The 19,972-nt window shown below is 45.6% G+C and overlaps 1 protein-coding gene across 1 annotated transcript in view; it reads left to right on the forward strand.

The window, feature by feature from the left end:
- The window catches only part of Bach2 (BTB domain and CNC homolog 2), a 344,829-nt gene extending 333,733 nt beyond the window's left edge, over positions 1 to 11,096 (forward strand). The window contains 2 exon segments of the mRNA XM_037202481.1: positions 1,681 to 1,887; positions 4,942 to 11,096. Of these exon segments, the coding sequence (XP_037058376.1) occupies positions 1,681 to 1,887; positions 4,942 to 5,421 (687 nt within the window). The 3' untranslated portion in view covers positions 5,422 to 11,096.
- Positions 11,097 to 19,972: the final 8,876 nt, after the last annotated feature.

Genomic DNA, 19,972 nt, shown 5'->3' on the forward strand with positions numbered 1-19,972 from the left:
TTCAAGGTGTAGCCTCAAGAAGACATAATGCCATCCACTGAGGTGCGTGTGTAGGAAGGAAAGAATGTGTGTCTTGATAGAGGCATAACAGCATTATGTTGTAAGAGAAAATGAAAGGTGTAATGGCCATTTTTTAAAAAATATTCAGCCTGGTGGCACACACCTTTAATCCCAGGACTCAGGAGGCAGAGGCAGGCAGATCCCAGTGAGTTCCAGGCCAGCCTGGTCTACAAAGTGAGTTCCAGGAAAGGCACAAAGCTACACAGAGAAACCCTGTCTTAAAAAACCAAAAATAAAAAAATTAAAAATATTCTAAGTGCCTGTCATAACACTAACCTACAGAGCATGCCTCGTTTTGCACAGAGGGAGCTGAGGTTCAGGAGAGGGATGTCGCCTCCCTGAATTCTCATCCGTACGAGAACTAAAGCCCCTTCCTGACACCTCCTACCCAGGCTAGCTGCTTGTGTTCTGTGTGTGTGTAGCAAAGACTCTCGCTGACTGTTGCATCATTCCAGTGTCTTCAGGGTGTGCTGGGCTCCATCTTTCAAGTCTCTGCTTCAGTCCTTAGAAGATAACTTTAAATTGGTCATTTTGTTGAACTCAGTTGTGGGTCTTTTAGAAGAGAGCTTTGATAAGCCATAATCTGCCTTTAAAAAGTACTACAGCATTGAAGAAACTAACAGTTTCCAATATTTTCGATGCCATTTACTTCAAAAGAAACCCGGGAATGATAACATTATAATTTGTGTGTGCTTTTTTTTTTTTTTTTTTGCATTTTCCTTTTTTGGTGTGTGTGTGTGTGTGTGTGTGTGTGTGTGTGTGTGTGTGTGTGTGTGTGTGTGTATTAATACATGGTCTCACTATGTATCTAGGCTGGCTTCAGACTTACTAGATAGCCTATGTTATGCTCAAACTCATGGCAGTCCTCCTTCTCCTGAGTATTGGGACTAGAGTTATACACTACCACACCTGGCTTATTTGTGTGTGTTTGTATTATTTAATTATACAAATATTTTATCTTACTTGTACTTGATACAAGAGAATATGAATCACTGCTTCCTTTCAGTGGCTTCCATATGATTTGGTCGTCTTTTCAAAGGTTTGGGAACTGGAGAGATGGCTCAGCAGTCCAGAGCACTGGTTGCTCTTCCAGAGGACCTGGGTTCAACTCCCAGCCCCCACCTGGTGACTCAAACTATCTTTAATTCCAGTCACAAGGGATCCAATGCCATCTTCTGGCATCTGTGGGTACTACACACACATGGTGCACAGAGATGCATGCAAGCAAAGCATCCCTACACATAAAATTAAAAACAAAATGGAAAAGCAAGTAAACAAACAAATGAGATTTCACTGGGGCTGTCCAGATGGCTCAGCAGTTGAAAGTATGTACTGCTCTTGCAAAGGACCCAAGTTTGGTCCCTAGCACCCACAGTAGGCATCTCACAACTGTCTGTAACTCCAGCTCCAGGGCTTCTTACACCCTCTTGTGGCCTCAGTGAGCACCTGCACTTATGTGCATATATCAACACATGCATACACATACAGCAACAACAACAACAACAACAATAATAATGATAATAATAATAATAATGTTTAAAGAACATTCACCATTTTTGTGATGTTTCACTTCCCAAAATTTCAGCTGCTATAATTCCATTCTGGTGTTCTTGGTTCCAGGTTAAACTTCCTTTTCCTGTAGATCAGATCACAGATCTTCCCAGGAATGACTTCCAGATGATGATTAAGATGCACAAGCTAACCTCAGAGCAGTTGGAGTTCATTCACGACATCCGGAGGCGCAGTAAGAACCGCATTGCGGCTCAGCGCTGTCGCAAGAGGAAGCTGGACTGCATTCAGAATCTAGAATGTGAAATACGAAAACTGGTGAGTTGGCGAGCAGGTATCCACCACCTCGAAGTGACTGAGACTGATGTAAAGTCACATCCATTACAGCTGGAGAAAGAAGGAGAGGGACAGTCACCCTTCGGGAAATTTGAGTTTATTCTCAACAGCAGTAACAGCTTTGCATCTGAAATGGACGTAGATGTAGAAGTGTGTCATCACACGTCGTCTTCAAGTTCTTATGAAATTAGTTCCTTTTCCATGTGTATGTTATAATAGAGTCTGTCTACTGCATGCATATAAAAACCTGATACCCTTCTAAACTAACTCTCTACCCATATGCCTGATTTCCATAACTAGCATTCTGGCCCATGTAATTGTGTGATTCTTAACAAACAGTAAAAATCTCAGCTATATACTAGGCAAGTATCTAAAACACTTTATTGGTTTGTTCAGTTGAAAAGCAAGACAACACCGTTCTTTCTCCATCAGCGTTTTCCAAGTCTTAAATAATAAATAGGCTGTGTGTTTTACTTTGCTTTCTAACACCATGACTAGAGGCAGCTTGAGGTAGGAACAGTTTATTTGGCATATACATCCCAATCACATCGTGGACGAAAGTCAGAGCAAGAACTGGAGGCATGAACCGATGCTGAAGCCACGGATGAACTCTGCTCACTGGCTTGCGCTCTATAGCTTGCTCAGCCTTCTTTCTTATACGTCCCAGGACCACCAGCCCAGAGGTAACACCATGCACAGTGGGCTGGCCCCTCCTACAGCAATCATTAGTCAATAAAATGCTCCCCACAGACTTGCCTACAGGCCAGTCTGATGGAGGCAATTCCTCAGTTGACATTCTCTAATTCCCAGATGACTCTTGCTTGTATCAAGTTGACAAACAAACAAACAAACCTCTTGTCTCAGTGCTGAACAGTAGTTCCACATGCCCATGTGTGACTTAGAGATTCATAGTCAGGGGTCTTTGGTTTCTTACAAGAGGATCTTCCTATGTAGACCAGGCTGGCTTTAAATGCAGTCCTCCTGCCCCTGCCTCCCAGGCGCTGGCAGTATGGGCATGTACCGCCAAGGTTCCATGTTTTTAACCCAGGCTGTTCTTCCTTTTCTAAGGAAAGCCAAAACCATGTCACAGTGCCACCTTATTTTCTTCTCCCACAAATTGTCCAGGAACATTTTTTAGATGAGTAGGCCCACAGGGGGTAGTGCCTAGGCCAAGAAGTTATAACAAAGGGGCCTGAGATTCCTTTCCTAGAACACACTGGCCCTCATTTTTAGACCTCTGGGTTCAGTGGAGAGGGGGCCAGGTTGCTGGGCCCATTGGCTTATGTCTGAGTGGCGGTCATTTCCTGACAGAAGTCCACAGTCACTGACTGGCTTGAGTGGTCAGGGCTGACCAGCCTGGTCTGATGCTGCGTCGTTCCCAACAGGCCCTGTACTCAGTTCCTGCTCTCACGATGTCTCCCACATGCTCGACACCCTAATTTGCAGATGCACATAATGTATTTCTCTCAGGCTGCACGCGTACATCTGTTTATTTTTCATTTTTAAAACATGTTTTCTAGATAAATTTATAAATATTTTAGCAGGTGTCCTTTCCCCATATAAATCTCTCGCTAACGCGAATCCCCACGCTGCCTGCTGGATTGCATTTGTATTAGGCCGCACACAGTGCCTGTGTCAGAGTCGTCCTGTGCCTCTCCCTTACCTCCCATCCTTGCTCTGCTTCCTCCCATCCTTGCCCCCACTCGCCTGCAGGACATGCAGAAGGCCTGGGTACCACTCTCCCCACACTGCTTCAGACACACACACACACACACACACACACACACACACACACACCCACCCGTCTCTTAGGCTGCTTTATCACGTGTCATGAACCCTCCCCTCACCCCCTCACACAAATGCTGCTGGTAAAACTTGAACTCCTCTCTCAAGGGGTGAGACATATAAGAACTTCAAGAGCACATGTGCAGTCTTGCTTAATGGGAAAACACCTTAGAGCCGTGGGCTAGCATGTTCAAGCACAGACTCCGAGTTTCTGTCCCCCTGCCCCTCCATCCAGTGCCCAGGGATGATCCCTGCCCAGGATTCAGTGCGTGGTTCCCAAGCCTTGCAGAGGACTTGCTGTGTTCAGTCTGCTGTGCTGTAAGAGCCGCAGAGGCTGCTGGTTAGGTCTAACCATATGAAGTTGCTGATAAGCAATCTCCTTTGCTTGCTTGGTTTTCTGTAAATAGAGTTTCTTCTTCATAGTAGTTTTAGACTCCTAGTAAGACTGAATGGCGCATCTGAAGTTCCCGAATGTCCCTGACTCTGGACACTCCCGACAAAAGCAGTATTATTTGTTACGGTGGATGAGCCGACGTTGACATACCGTTTCCATCTAGCAGCCCTGCTCTGTTTTCGAGTTCACACTCATTGTTGTGCACTATATGGATTTGTACACGGTGCTGTCAGAGCCATAGTGTGCAGAGTAGATTCACTGGCCTCCACCATCTCTCCCTCCCTTGATCCCTGGCAACCACTGGCTTTTTGGGGGTTTGTTTGTTTTGTTTTGTTTTGTTTTGTTTTGTTTCTGTCTTTTTCAAAATATCAAACAGTTAGTTGGCTTTTACTCCACAGAAATAGTAACCTAATATATTAGGGGAAGATTTTCCAACTATAAGGTTCAGAACGAAGAGTTTTCTGGTCAGTTCCCTACGAACTCCAAACTCTAGGAGAGCAGACTGTCACTTGATTCTCTGCAGCTTTGCTGTTGGTGGTGACTCAGCTGGTTGCTTCCTGGGCCTCAGCGGGAGGGAGGGAGGACACCACACTGGGGAAGGTGCGTCAGTGCTCCAGCGGTAAGGCAGCCAGCTAGTCAGCTGTGGCATACGGGGAAATGCACCTTAGAGAGAAATACACGTGCAGTCCCCGGACAATGTGTCTTCTAACTTCCCAGACTCTGGACGAGTCATTCTGGGGTTAGGTCACAGTATCGGATGCCAAAACAAAGGTTTGAGACCCCTCTGAAATGAGGCTTTCTGTCCTCTCGTGCAGGCTTGATCAAGCCCTCTCGTTTTTTTGTTTTTTTCCTCCCAGGTGTGTGAAAAAGAGAAACTGTTATCAGAGAGGAATCAACTGAAAGCGTGCATGGGGGAGCTACTGGACAACTTCTCCTGCCTCTCCCAGGAGGTCTGTCGAGACATCCAGAGCCCAGAGCAGATCCAGGCCCTGCACCGATACTGCCCTGTCCTTATCCCCATGGATCTCCCTGGAGCCAGTGTTAACCCCCCTCCTTTGGGGGTTGAGCAGAGCCTTGCACCCTCCCAGTGCGCAGCAGGAGGAAATGTACCCTGCTGCCTGGAGCCAGGGGCAGCCCCCTCTGGGCTCCCCTGGGTGCCCAGCAACACCCCTGAGAATTGTACCTCTGGGAGGAGGTTGGAAGGTGCTGACCCTGGGACCTTCTCAGAAAGAGGACAGCCGCTGGAAGCCAGAAGCCAGTCGGTGACCGTGGACTTCTGTCAGGAAATGACCGAGAAGTGTACGACAGACGAACAGCCCAGGAAAGATTATGCCTAGCCAGTGTGATGAGCTCTGCCTCCAGTCCTCACACCTTTGCTATCCAGGTGTTCTTCGGCCAGCCAGTGGCGCTGTTCATCTGAGTCTTGAAGACCCAAGAGCGAATCTGGTGCACACTACAGCAGTCTTAGCAATACTGTTCCGAAGTATTCCCTCCTCTCCATAAGCAGGAGTGCTGGTTACCTTCACAATGGTGCTACCCCTTGCCCTGGCAAGGAAGACGACAGTGCAGACACTGTCTGTCTGTGAGTTAATTGCAGACTTCACAGGGATAGACTACACCTCTAGGACCCAACCACGGATTTTTTTTTTTTTTTCTCAGTGGCCCATGTCACAAACCCTATCTCAGGAATTTCTTCTGAATGTTCAATTTTTTTCATTGAAGACAGCTTCTATACACATCAAAGTTTTATAGCTATACTGTACATATTATATATAATATATATGAAATATATATCCATATGCAAAAGTCCTGCATGCCTCGATTTTTCTCATCCTAAAACTGGAAACTTCGTTTATCATTTACAGACAGGTTCCAACATTCCTCTTTTGTCTCTGATGCCAGAACTGGTTTTGTAACTTGTCAACATGGTCATTTTTTTCCCTTGCTTCACAGTTCAGTGTCGATCTGTACTTATTTACAGACAAAATTCAATGTTGGAAGCTTTTTCTCAAGGTGTGCTCTCAGACCTTTTCCTTTGGTTGGTTTGGTTTCGACACCACCAGACACGGTGTCGTGTGAGCATCGTGGGTCTGTTCTTTTCTCCTTGTGTTTTTCCCTTGGTGTTGCGGATACTGTACAGCAATGGTCAACTTTGCCACTTGCACTGAGTTTTGAGTCAAACCTATTTTCTTAAATGAAGTTGTAACTTCAGTATAACTCAAGTATATTGTATAGTCTTTGCTTTTAGTTAAAAAGTAAAACGTTTTAGCTAATTAAAAAGCACTCAGGTGATAATTATGTAGGAAAAAAAAAAAAAAACCAATCTTGCCAAATAATGAACCCATCCTAGGATGTGTAGACAATAATCTGCTTGAATATTTTTGTAGCTCGCTTCCTCCCCACCTCCCCTCAGTAAAGCTGAAGTGCAGATAATTCAGAGCTGACACTGGATGTTCAGTTCCTGCGTGGGGAGAGAATTCGGATGGCTCACAGGACTGGTAGCGACAGAACAGGATCCTGTGGTGTTGTGTCGGAGCGCCACAGGCACGGGCGAAGAGGAGCCGAGGGGGAGTCCCATCCATTTCGGCATTTCATTCCGGCCTCCTCCGCTTGCACTTGTGCTCCGAAATGTCTGCTTCTCTGAAGGGCACAGCTAACCAGCCACCCAGCTTTCCTGCCCACACCCGGCCTCCAGGTCATCTTAAGACCTGAGGGGATTTGAACCACAGCCTCAGCCCCCTCGGTTAATTGAGCTCGCTGAGAGTAGGAAAGAACACGGCAGACTCGAGCCTGAGATCCATGTGGTCATAGGCTAACGCATCCTTTTTCCTTTCGTTCTCCAAATGCTCTCTCTGCTCTGAGGTTTTTGTCCCCTCTGCCCTCTCCCCCTAACCCTCCCACACACACCTACCCATTCCTCCCCAGATAACAATTTGTGTCCCTCGCTAAAATCTAGTTGGTTTGCAAATCTGGAGAGCAGCTTCCTCGGCACTGAGGTATCCTGGCCCCAAGCCACGCTTACAGGAAGGTGTGTCCCAAGGAGGAATCAACTCCCTCCTTCCAGTGGTCTCCATCTCCTCTCACTCAGCAGCCTGGAGACCACTCCAGCTGTGCAAGGTTGTCCAGAAAAGTCTGGTGTTGGGGGAGGGTAGAGGGCAGTCGGTTGGCTTTGTTTCCTCTTCTGTGCCATTGTTTGGACAATATTAAAGCTGCATGTGAAAGGGGAAATTAGTGTATGACTAGTAGGCAAAAAGTGAAACCCTAGTAACATATGTTCTAGTATTATTAACTTCTTTCTGTACCAGTAGTAGTGCTAATGTTTAAATACGTACGAATGCCAGACGTTGTTGGTTCATGCAGTACAATTTAAGGGGGAAATGACTTCTTTTAAAATAGGTCCATTTTTAAAACATGCCTCTGGGTTTTGAGCGTGTGTGTGTGTGTGTGTGTGTGTGTGTGTGTGTGTGTGTGTATTCTGATACTGGAGCTGCCATCTTCGTGACACCGTTGGTGTTTCTTGGTCTAGTCATACAGTTCCCTGCTTCACCCGGAGGCTTATCTTCATGAAAAGCTAGCATGTAACTCAATGTGAATCATGGGATGCTCACAGCTGCCTGTTAACGGTGCAGGAGTCAGCAGACAGTATTTTTTGTTTAACTCTCTTACTGCCTTTTTAAGTGACCTCTTCTAAAGAAACGAAAAGGCTTGTTTTCCGCTCTGGCCGTCACCAGTACAGAGCAGGGTCTCAGCTTGTTTTGTGCTGTCCCAGCTCGTGGGCAGCTGGTAGTCTTGCCACATTCCACAGTTTACCCCCAAGTTTCTGTTACCAGTAGCTCAGACCTGTGTGGCAGCCATTTCCGGGGTGGGGGTTGGGGGTCGGGTCTCCTCATTTCTCTCCGCCCTAACTCAGCTCTCACCTTTCATCCATCATTTTTCCCCCTCTTCTTCCACCCAGTCTCTGCCATGGGAACTAGTTTTTAAAACTTACTCTAAAATTTCTGTTATGCTAACATTTCTATTACTTTGGTATTTTTAACAAGTAATTTCATTCAGTATGCACCAGGAACAGCGACTGGCTTTGTGTAATTTACTCACGGGACACGTCTGTCTCCTACTGTTCCAAACCATTGCTTATCAAAATTGTTCCTGGGTTGATTCAAAGGGAGGGCTCCCTGGGGACCAGAATCTGAATTCTACAAGTAGAATTCAGAAACCCCCAATCTGTCCCATCCCGGAATTCCTCAGTCAAGCTCATTCCCTCTGTGGAAAAGAGAAGGGAATAGAACGGAGAAGAGTGTTTGCACAGTAGGAGGGAGACATTTCGTTGGGTGTTGGAAGGTCTTTTCTTTCACAGATACAGGACACTCCAATCACAGGCTGTTTAGGGGGATCCCAGTGACAGCCTGGTTGGGTCTCCCGGAGGCTGAGGGGTGAATGTCAAGGTCCAGGGCTGGCACAGGCGATGCTAAGACTGATAGTATCCCACCCAAACGCAGTCCTCCCCTGGGAGCAGCTTTGTCCTCCTGTGTCTCTGAACGGCCCTCGTGGTCAGGTTGCCCAGACTGGAGGCAGGTGTGTGCTTTGCCGTGTGTGTGTGTTTGTTTCTCTGCGTTATCGGGGGTGCCTTGAATAAAGTCGAACTTCATGACTTAACTGATTCTGGAACAAAGCGGTTACAAAACCTTTTTGAAAAGTTGGCGAGGTTGCTAGGCCATCCTGCTACTTCTCTTCCAGGTTCCCTAACAATGACTCAGGCGTCAGGGGTGATGCTGCAGTAGACAACGTTATTTTTATGTCTGTCATACAAGTAATTTATTTACTGTCTTTCTCGAGGTATGCTGCTTTTTAACATGCACTATAATTTTGGATGTAATCCTTGCGTTGCTTTTCCAAGGAAGTTTAAACATGGCTAGTAACTAGTGTGCTAACCACCTCTTCTGAAAGGAGCTCCAGAGCACCCACAGGACCTGCATGGAGGACTGGCTAAAGCCTTCGCTTTTCTCTTGTTTTACTGTTACGATTTGTCACTGAAGAAGAAAAGATGAAGCAAACAAAGGTTTGAAAGTATAGAACTTCTCAGAAATTGCCCGGTCTTGCCCCAGGGGCTGCTCTGCATCCCATGAAATCACATAGTCCTCCCAAATGAGTCAGTCTATAAACATGGACTCTCATAGTCCTCCCAAATGAGTCAATCAATAAACATGGACTCTCATAGTCCTCCAGAAGGAGTCAGTCTATAAAGCTTCTTCAAGTCTGCATTTGGCTGCATATTCCTATACACTGTGGCCCATTTAAACCAGGAGCTGTTAATTGATGACTCCAAGCTGCTCCATCACTGCTTACAGTGGAGGGGGAATCTCAGATCTAAAAGAGAGCAAGAATCAAGGTTTATCCTCAGATCTCTTTCCTCAGTACCCCGACACACACACACACACACACTCACACACACACACACACACACACACACACCCCAGACTAAAGAGAAGGATTATTTTAAAAGAATAAAGCTCTTTGTTGTATCATGAGTTTGTATTTACTTGAGGATTTTGTTGGAGATTCCATTTCTGGCAAGTCAGTCCACAATGCCTTGTGGGGTTGGTATTCATAAAGGAAGTCTGTGCATGGAGTTATTTTGTGTTCAAAATGTATAATACTGCCCGAGCCATCTCATGACCCAAGTGTCAAAGACTGATGCTGTAGCATAGGATATATTTGTTCATAAATAGTGTGTACAAATAGTATTTGTACATTGAAGAGACTTGTCGTAGCAGATCAAAGGTAAATTATTCAACTGATGGTGCAAAAACATTACTTGCAAAGTAATTGTATAGTATTTTCCTACACTCCACCCTGGGAGATCATATTTATAACAAGTGAATTATTAGTGCATTTTAATTGTAATATGAAATGATGCTGCCATTTTGTGAAGAGTATCCACTTGGTTGCAGAGGCCAACTTTTATAGCTTTGGTTTAATGTTGTGGCATGGTGTATGCATTTCTCTATCAAGCGATGGATAAACTCTTGGCTTTCATTTTCATTCCAGTTTATTGACCTCAGATAAAAACAATGGCTATTCATGGAAGTGTATCAAGACCACTCATTTCAGGTAGACTCACACTCAGTGCCAAACGCTCCCATGGGAATAATCAAATATATATCAGGAAGAGTGAAGGGACTTGGACAAAAATGGGTTTTCCTACAGATGGGTGCTAAATCTTCTACCAAACATGTCTCTGGGGGCAAACAGTTGGCCTCCGCTTGGGTCCTAATAATGTATTTTGGCTGTGGCAACGCTGGGATGCCCATTCACACTCTGACACAAGAGCCTGGCACTTGTAACGAATTATCAGGAAGATTGCAGATGCGTTTGGGAGCTTCGGGTACTCGTTAGACATGGTGAGCCATTCAAGGCAAGAGGGCCTGTGTGAATTTGTTCCAGAACCAGTCTGATGCAAGTGCACCTCTAATATATGCCTTACAAACTCCAGAGGCCATATGCAAAACAGGGTCTTCTCAGTGTATGCAAGGGGCTGCAGCCCCTCCTCCTCCTCCCCAGCTCAAACAATACGGACAGTTTTCACACATATCTACCTGTATAACCCTCCGTACCTCTCATAACTGGTCAACGACTGTAACAGGTTACATCAGGTGTTTTTCTACATACTTTTTACACAGATTCTATGCGATTAATGTAACTTAATTCAACGCATCATTTTATTGTACAAGTTCTTACGCTTGGCCTTATTTTTTCCTAAGTGATTGTGGTTTTTCTTGTGGTTTTTCTTGTAAAGATATTGAGATGGCTGTTGATGCTTATTCTCTGTAACTAAGAATTTTTACCTTTTTGGGAAAAAGCATTGCTATGGATTAATGAATTGAAACTTCATTTACTCGTTGTAAATACACTATTGTGAAAAAAATCACTCAATTGAATTGCTAGTGTTAACTGAATTTTGTCTAGACGCCATTTCTGTTGATGAAATAAAGACATATCATTCTGCATTGTAAAAGCCTCTAATCCTGTTTTACATTTTGTAGAGTAGAAAGCCTCAAGAAATGTATTCTCCACGAAAGTCCATTTCTTGTCCTCTAGTTTGGACCCTTCCCTGCTCCCTGATTAATCAGATTAGAAATGTTAAGAATTTTAAAAAGCTATTTTTTATCTGAATTTTTAAAAAATCCCCATTGCACATGAAATTGGATAACAGACATTAGAACCACTTCCAGTTTCAATATTTCACTATGCAAATGTTGCCGTGGATAAAGAACGTTGTTTTTACAGCTGTACCTGAATCTACAATTACATCAATAAGGGTTGACTAGAAAGAAGCCAGGTGTGGTGGCACATACCCAGGTCCAGTTACTCCAGAGGCTGAAGCAGCATCACTTGAGCATACACGTTTAAGACCAGGATGGGAGCATAGTGAGGCTGCCCTCTCGACAACTTAAGTGGGGGCCTAACACCAAACAGATAGTTCGTGTGTTGATTCTACAAGGGACAGAAGTTGAGGGTTGTGGTCAGGGAACACACATAAGCTAGAGAGATGCAGCCCATGGCCAGTGTCTTCAGTTTTTATGGGAAGAGAAGTGGACACGCTGCATTGTGGGCAGACCAACGTCTATGGATAACACTGAGCTCCAGCTGCAAAGGGAAAAAGAAACTACCAGAAGAGGGCCACTGCGATCTGCTATGAGCAGTGAGTGTACCTGATACCTATTCAACCCTAGCTTCAGCAAGTAATGTCCCATCTGCCAGATGGGAAAGCTGAAATTAAAAGCTGAAGAGTTCTCCCTTGGAGAATATCATAGGCCTTACTTAATGAGTTAAAGAGAGCTTCCTCATACACTGTGTACTGTTCCGGATCTCCACGGTCAGACCATTTTCAGTGTAAGAGGTAGATTACCTTTGCCTAAAGGAAAGAAAGAATTCAGTTATTTCCGGGGAAAACAGGACATAGTCCTTACATTTTGGGCAGGAAAACTTGGAGGGTTGGCAGCCACCTTCATCTCCAACCCTGGCCGCTGGTTCTGTGGCAGACGCAACCTTGCCAGCTGCTCCATCCTGCAGAAACACTCCAGCTCTGTCCTGGCCCTGGCATGCAGCTGCTCTTCCTTGCTTGCCTCAAACGTGCTTCTCACCTGTAAGTTATATCTGGTTCTAGACATAACGAATGCCCTCCTCCTATGTCGGGCCCTGGCAGCAATTCCTGTTGCGTTTAGAAATAAAGAAATTTGGGCTGGAGAGATGGCTCAGAGGTTAAGAGCACTGATTGATCTTCCAGAGGTCCTGAGTTCAATTCCCAGCCAAGACCCTGTCCCTCAGATGCATAGGCAGGCTCTACGTAGCTTCCTTTACCAGCAGCTAGTGATGGTGTGCGTCCTGAACAGGGATGAGCCCCCAGGGTCCTCCACCACGTGAGCCCCTTTGCTCGTTACCTCCTGTGCTCTCACACACCTCATGTTCCTGCAGCTCATGCTACAAAACTATGATGGACCAGCCTGGTCAGGCAGGAAAACGCATTACTTTCCATGGCTAGGTTTTACTTTTACCACCCAAAGACAAGTGCCTCTCTGAGGCAAGGAGTCTTGTCCCAAATCAGGCTGGAAACCTTCTGATTCCAGTGTTGGCACTCACTGGAAGTATTCTATTTCCCACCGGGCCCTCAAACTTTGTCTTTAATTTTTATTCATGCTGTAAAGCAACAACCCTGTAAAGGAGGCCTCATGACAAACCTGTTAACCTGATAGGACAATGAAGAATGTGGAACAGGAAGTGGTGGGTAAGGTACTGTTGTTGCCTTGGGGTTTCTACTGTCGTGATCAGACACCATGACAAAAGCAGCCTGGGAAGGAGAGAATTCGTTTTTGCTTACACTTTCCATCACAGTCCAGCATCACAGGAACTCAAGGCAGGAACCGGGAGGCAGGAACTGATGCAGAAGTGGTGGAGGAGTGCCACTTCCTGGCTTGCTCCGCATGACTTGCTTAGCCTGCCTCCTTGTAGCACCCAGGACCACCAGCTCAAGGGTGGCACAGCCCACAGTAAGCTGGGCCCTTCCACATAAATCATCAGTCATGAAAATGTGCCACAAGCTTGCCCGTAGGCCAATCTGATAGGGGCACTCTCTCAACTAAGGAGGTTTCCTCTTCCAAAATGACTTTAGCTGGTGTCGAATTGACATGGAACTAGCCAGCACAGTGTCCATATGTAAGTATACTTATTCAGCCAACATTCTGCAACACCCTGTGCATCCAGTATTAAGAGAGCATGAACCCGATCCTTAAAGCATTCACCAGCTGGCTGAGCAGAGATGTATACAAACAAATTATTTTTCATGGCTTCTAACTCTCACAGACAGTAGAGCATGGCTTCCTGGGGGATCCTGGCCCTTAGACAACTTAGTCTAGGTTTGGACTCCAGTTAGCATTTCCCCTTGGGGGACCTTTAGCTGTGGAGGAAATTACTTAATCCTTTTGAGCCCTTTTGTCTGATCTATAAAATGGAGATGAATCATAATGATTTTACACAATCGTATGAGGGAGAGAAAAATGCACTGTGAGAATGCACCTGGGATGGAATATGTACTTTAAAAGGGTGGGCTGGAGAGATGGCTCCATGGTTAAAAGCCTTGTCTGCTCTTCCTAAGGACCCTGGTTCTGCTCCCAGCATCCACATAGAGGCTCACAGACATCTGTAGCAACATCCCCAAGAGATCCAACACCCTCTTCAGACCTCAGGCACTGCATGCCAGTGGTGCACAGACATACACTCAAAATTAAAAAATAAAAGGTAGGGCTTGGCCTTTCATCTTCCTGGTCTTCACTGGCTCTCCTACAAACTCACCGTCTGTAGAAGACTAGATCTTGAGCCAATGAGATGGCCTGAGGTAAGGGCACCTGCCACCAAACATGGCAACCTGAGTTTGATCCCTGGAACTCACATGGTGAAGGGAGAGAACCAACTCCTGCAATTTGCCCTCTGACCTCCCCACAGGCTGTGGTGTACGAATACTCACACACATAGTAAGTTAATTAAAAGGTAGACTGGTTCTTCATAGAGTACTTCATTTCCACCCCAACATGATGGAATAGGAGAGTCTTGGTACCATTTGGACTAGAAGCATAGAGTAACTACAGTCAAGGAAAGGCTGGCCTTTGCAACCTTCCAGCAGATGCCCAGCCTCTATCTGAATCCTTGCAATGGAAAGCCCAGGTCTGATGGTCATAAAATTTTTCTGGGACCAGAGTGTATTAGGATAATCTTTTTGTACAATATGTGAAGATAAGTCTCTGTTTAACCTCACCTGCCTACGGCATCTTCTGATTGGTTTAATGAAGAGCTGAATGGCCAATAGCTAGGCAGGAGAGGATAGGTAGGACTTCCAGGGAGAGATAAGAACCCTGGGAAAGAATTGGAAGCGCAGGAGATTTGCCAGCCAAATGCAGAGGAAGTTGGATGTACAGTACTGAGGAGAGGTAATGAGCCATGTGGCAGAACGTAGATTACTATAAATGGATTAATTTAAGTTTTAAGAGCTAGTTGGGAACAAATGTATGTAGCAAGCTTTGTTGTCGTTGTCGGCTGCCAGTTCACAGATAATGACATGGAGACCTCTTATTAATTATGAAAGCTCAGCCTTAGCTTAGGCTTAACTCTTATAACTTAAATTAACACATTTCTATTAACTACATTTTGCCTCGTGGCTTTTTACCTTCCTTTCATTCTGTATGTCTGACTCCCTCCATATCTCCGTGCCATCTCCGTGTACCTCAATTATGTGTTCTTACTTCCTCTCTATGCCTGGAAGTCCTGCCTATACCTCCTGCCTAGCTACTATTGGCTGTTCAGATTTTTATTGCACTAATCATAGCAATACATTTTTACACAGTGCGCAAATACCCCACAACAAGCATAAGCTAAGGCCAAGTTTTCATAATTAATAAAAAGTCTCCTTGTCCCCAGGCAGCAGTGGCACACACCTTTAATCCAAGCACTCTGGAGGCAGAGCCAGGCAGATCTCTGTGAATTCGAGGCCAGCCTGGTCTACAGAGCGAGATCCAGGATAGGCACCAAAACTACATGGAGAAACACTGTCTCGAAAAACAAACAAGAAAAAAAAAAGTCTTCTTAAAAAGTCTTCTTGTCATTATTAGAGAACTAGTGATATAAAGACCTGTTATAAGAGTGTAGCTCAGTGGTACAGTACTTGTCTACTATGTACAAAGCCTTGAATTCAATTTCCATTACTGTAAAGAAAGAAAAATAGAGGGAGTATTCTAGCTTGCTTTCTATTGCTGTGATAAGATACTGACCAAAAGCAACTTGGAAAGGAAAGGGTTTATTTCATCTTTAGACTTCTAGGTAATAGTCCATTCATTACTGAGGGAAGCCAGGGCAGGACTCAAGGCAGGGAGTGAAGCAGAAACCATGGAGGAATGTTATTTACTGGCTCAATTCTTCCGGCCTGTTCAGCTATCTTCCCTATACAATCTGGACCACCTGCCCAGTGGTGGTACTGTGCACAGTGGGCTGGACCTCCCAATATCAATTGTAGTCAAGAAAATGCCCACAGGCTTGCCCACAGGCACGCCCACAGGCACGCCCACAGTCCAGTCAGAGGCAGACAAGGCCTTGGTCGAGGTTCCCTCTTCCCACATGACTCTAGTTTGTGTCAAGTTGACAAAAACCAACCAGGACAGGGAGGGAAGGAGAAGGTTGATTTCCTGGACTGACGATGCGTCTAGCACGCACCTCTCTGACAAAGAACACCTACTAGTGTGAGGCACCCTGGAATCCTAGGTTCTCGGGAGACTGTGGTAGGAGAATCACCAATCTGAGGCTGGCTGAGTGAGAAGTGAACAGCCAGGCTTGACGGTAGGTGCCCTTAGCTGCCAACATGCTGTCTCAAAAACACTGTTTTTGAGGGCTGAAGAGATGGCTCAGCAAATAAAGGCACTTTCACAAATGTGAGGACCAGAGTTAAAATCCCAGCACCCACATGACAAGTGCAAACATGTGACCCCAATCCTGAGGGGAGCAGAGAAAGGAGGATCACTGAGGCTTGCTGGCTGCCAGCCTACTTGAAACACACAAGTTCTGAGTTCAGGAGAAGACCTTACTTTGAAGGAATGAGGTGGATGACGATTTAAAAAAAAAATTAAAAAAAGGATACCTGATGCCCTACCGTGGCCTCTGCATATGTGCATGGTACACACGCATATACCCACCCACCCACCCCACACACAATTTAAACAGAGCATGCAATCATTAAATGAGCAAAGAAGTACAAATTAGTGACCAATAGATGAAAAAAATATCCAACATTCCTAATCATCAGGAAAATACAAATCAAAACTACATTGAGATTTCATCCCACCATGGTCAAGAAAACGACAAATTCTGATGAGGATGGGTGGAGGCGAGTTCTTGATGATGGCTAGTGGGAATGTAAATTGGTCAGCCCTCTGTGGAAATCAGTGTGGATGGGCCTCAGAAAACAAAAATGAAAACTACTGTGAGATCCACCTGTGCCACTCCTGGGTCCTATATCCAGAGGACCCAGGTCAACACCACAGTGACAAGTGCACATTCACATTTATTCTTGAATACTCTCCACCACACCCAAGATATGAAACAGCCTAGTTACCCAACAGATGAATCAATACAAAGGTGTGGTGTACATACACAGTGGAGTTTTATTCTGTCATAAGGAACAAAAGTATGTTATTTACAGAAAAATGAATAACACTGGAGATCACTGTATTGAACAAAATAAGCCAGACTCAGGAAGACTGTGTTTTCACTCATTTTCAGAATCTAGCTTTAAATACACACACGTGAGTGTACACACACACACACACAAAAGGACCATTTGGATGGGAGAGGAGGACCAATAGGAGGGAGAAGTTCGAACAAGAAAGGGTGATAGGGAGACAGGAGATGGTAATTGTTGATGTTTATGGATGAAAATGTCACGTGAAACCTATTACTTTGTACACCTACAAAAACATTAACTAAAAAATCATAAAATAAATAATAAATCTATCCAAGCCAGTATTATGTGTTGCTGTAATCACAGGACTGAAACAAAGAAAGGTGGGATGGGGAGAAGGGTTGGTTAAGAAGTAGATGCTGAAGTTATTTCCGGGAGAAGTGATGAATCCCCAAGCCAGGTATGGTGGTAGGTACATGGCATTTCCAAGTACTTGGGAGGATGAGACCGAGAGACCGCTTGAGGCCAAGAACTGAAGACTAGCCTGGGCGACATACTGAAATCATGTTGGAAGGGAGAAAGAAAGGGAAGGAGGGGGAAGGGAAAGAAGGGAGGAAGGAGGGAGGGCGAGAGGGAGAGTGGGAGGGAGGGGAGAGACTCACAGGCAGGTACAGGTAAGCAGACAAACCTAAGAATAAAGGGAGGAAGGAAGGAAGGGAAAGGGTCTTATAGTAACGTTTCTGTTGCCGTGATAAAACACTGATCCAAACCAACCTGGGGAGGAAGGGGTTTGTTTTAGCTTACAGCTTACAGTTTATACACCCCAGGCCCACCTGCTCCAGGGTGGCACTGCCCACACTGGGCGGGGCCCTCTCACATCATTCATTAATCAAGAAAATGCCCCAAAGGTTTGCCCACCGGCCAATCTGATGGAGGCAATTCTCCATTTGAGATTCTCTCTTCTCTGATGTTTCTAGATTTGTCTCAAGTTGACGAAAGCTAACAAGCTCTGAGAATGGTGGTGTGTGCCTTTAATTGTAGCACTTGGGAGGCAGAGGAGTGAGTTCAAGGCCAGCCTGGGCTAACTATTGGGTTTCAGGCCAGCCAGAAAGAGTTACATAGTTGAGACTCTGTCTTAATAGCAAACAAAAAACTAACAAGCACAGAAGGAAGAAAGGGAAGGAGGAAGGGAGGGGAAAATACTGAGTAATGTGAGACCCTGAAGAAGGGGATGGAAGAAAGGAGGAAGAGGAGGGAGGGGAGGAGGAAGAGGAGGGAGAGGCCAGGCACTTACAAGGCAGGTACAGGGTAAGTGGAACTCTGTGTGAGCCATGTCACACATGACCATCCTGTGAATATTTACCTCACAGAATGTCTTAGTCGGGGTTTCTGTTGCTGTGAAGAAACAATATGACAAAAGGCAAGTTGGGAGGAAAGGATTGATCCAGCTTATACTTCCATATCACTGTTCATCATGAAGGAAGTCAGGGCAGGAACCTGGAAGCAGCTGCTGAGGCAGAGACCATGGAGGGGTGCTGATTACTGGCTTGCTCCTCATGGCTTGCTCAGCCTGCTTTCTTACAGAACCCAGGACCACGAGTCCAGGGATGGCACCACCCACAATGGGCGGGGCCCTCTCACATCAATCACTAATTAAGAAAATGCCTTACAGGCTTGCCTACAGCCTGAACTTATGGAAATATTTTTTTAATTGAGGTTCCCTATGAGTTTAGCCTATATCAAGTTAACATACAACTACCCAGCACACAGGACATGGATTAGATGATAGAGCTTCACGACTTTGAACCACATTGATTCTTCTTATGACTTGGAGTCTGTGGCCAGTGTTTCATGGCAATCTGGTCATGTGATAGAAGATTAAAGAGCTATATAAACTCCTTCCGTGACTCACCATGCCACTCTGCACTGTGGGAGCCAAGCGTCTCCGGAAGCTTCTCTCCTATATAGCTCATGACCACAAGGAGGGTGGAGATGAGATAGTGCCTCCTGGTAACCCGTAGAAATAATTTTTGGGTCACAGCCAACATTTATTACCACTGACAATGAGTGGTGGCAGCAGGGATATAACCAGATCTTGGATGTATTTGACAATGCTTAAGTCATGCTTAGTTTCTGTAGCATTTACAGATTAGAATTTCATTTGCTTCACGCTCACAAAATGAACTGATGAGATAAATCACATGAGAAATTGTTCGCCAGCCTTTCCCTTGCATACATGAAGGAGGCTCAAGCCCAGGTTGAGTTTGGAGCCTCCATCTCGCTCTGGATCCATGTTAGAGGGACCCCTGTCTGCTGCCGCAGATCTGGCTGCTCTCCTTGGGTGTCTCACTGGGCTGCCGGAAGTAGGAAAGGGGGATGGCATTCCAATCTTCAGGGCAGGAGCTATGAGCAGTTGTCTGTAGATTTTTTTTCTCTCTCACGTTCCTCCCCAGTGGGTCTTCAGACTCACCTCAAGCGACATGAGCAGGCAGAGCTGTAAGAGGCTGCCCCCACCCCTCTATGGGTCTCCAGCAGAGGTGACTCCTGCCTGCCAGATGCGTTAGTTGCTTGCTGCAAGTATAACAAATACCCAGATAGTTAACTTACAAAGTGGAAAGGGTTGCTTTTGCTTGCAGGTTTAGAGGTTTCAGCACATGGCCAGTTGGACTCATCACTTTTGGGGCTGTGGTGAGGCAGCGCTTCCGGGACAGAGCACGTGACAAAACTTACCTTGTAGCCAGTATGCAAATGAAGAGAGAAGGGAGCCAGGCGCGGTGGCCAAGCCTTTAGTCCCAGCACTTAAGAGGGAGAGGCAGGTGGATCTCTGAGTTCGAGGACAGACTGCTCTGCATTAGAGTTCCAGGACAGCCCAGGGCTAAGTAGAGAGCTCCTGTCTCTCAGAAAAGAAAACCAAAAAGAAAAAAAAAAGACAAAGACAAAGAAAAAAGAAAGGAGAGGAGCTGCAGTCCCACATTTCCTTCAAGGGCACATCTCTGGTGACCTAAGAGTTCTCACGAAGAAGACCTCTTAAAGGCGCCACAGTCTCCAAGACCTTTAACACCACAGCCTGGGAAGACACTTGAGAGCCAAACACCCCTGTGAGCAATACAGAGTTCTTCTAGTTTGAGACGACAGAGGCAGAGCTTTCATCCTGTAGATAGTGCATTATTTTT

The sequence above is a fragment of the Peromyscus leucopus genome, chromosome 2, assembly GCF_004664715.2.
Source record: "Peromyscus leucopus breed LL Stock chromosome 2, UCI_PerLeu_2.1, whole genome shotgun sequence".
NCBI classification, from domain to species: domain Eukaryota; kingdom Metazoa; phylum Chordata; class Mammalia; order Rodentia; family Cricetidae; genus Peromyscus; species Peromyscus leucopus.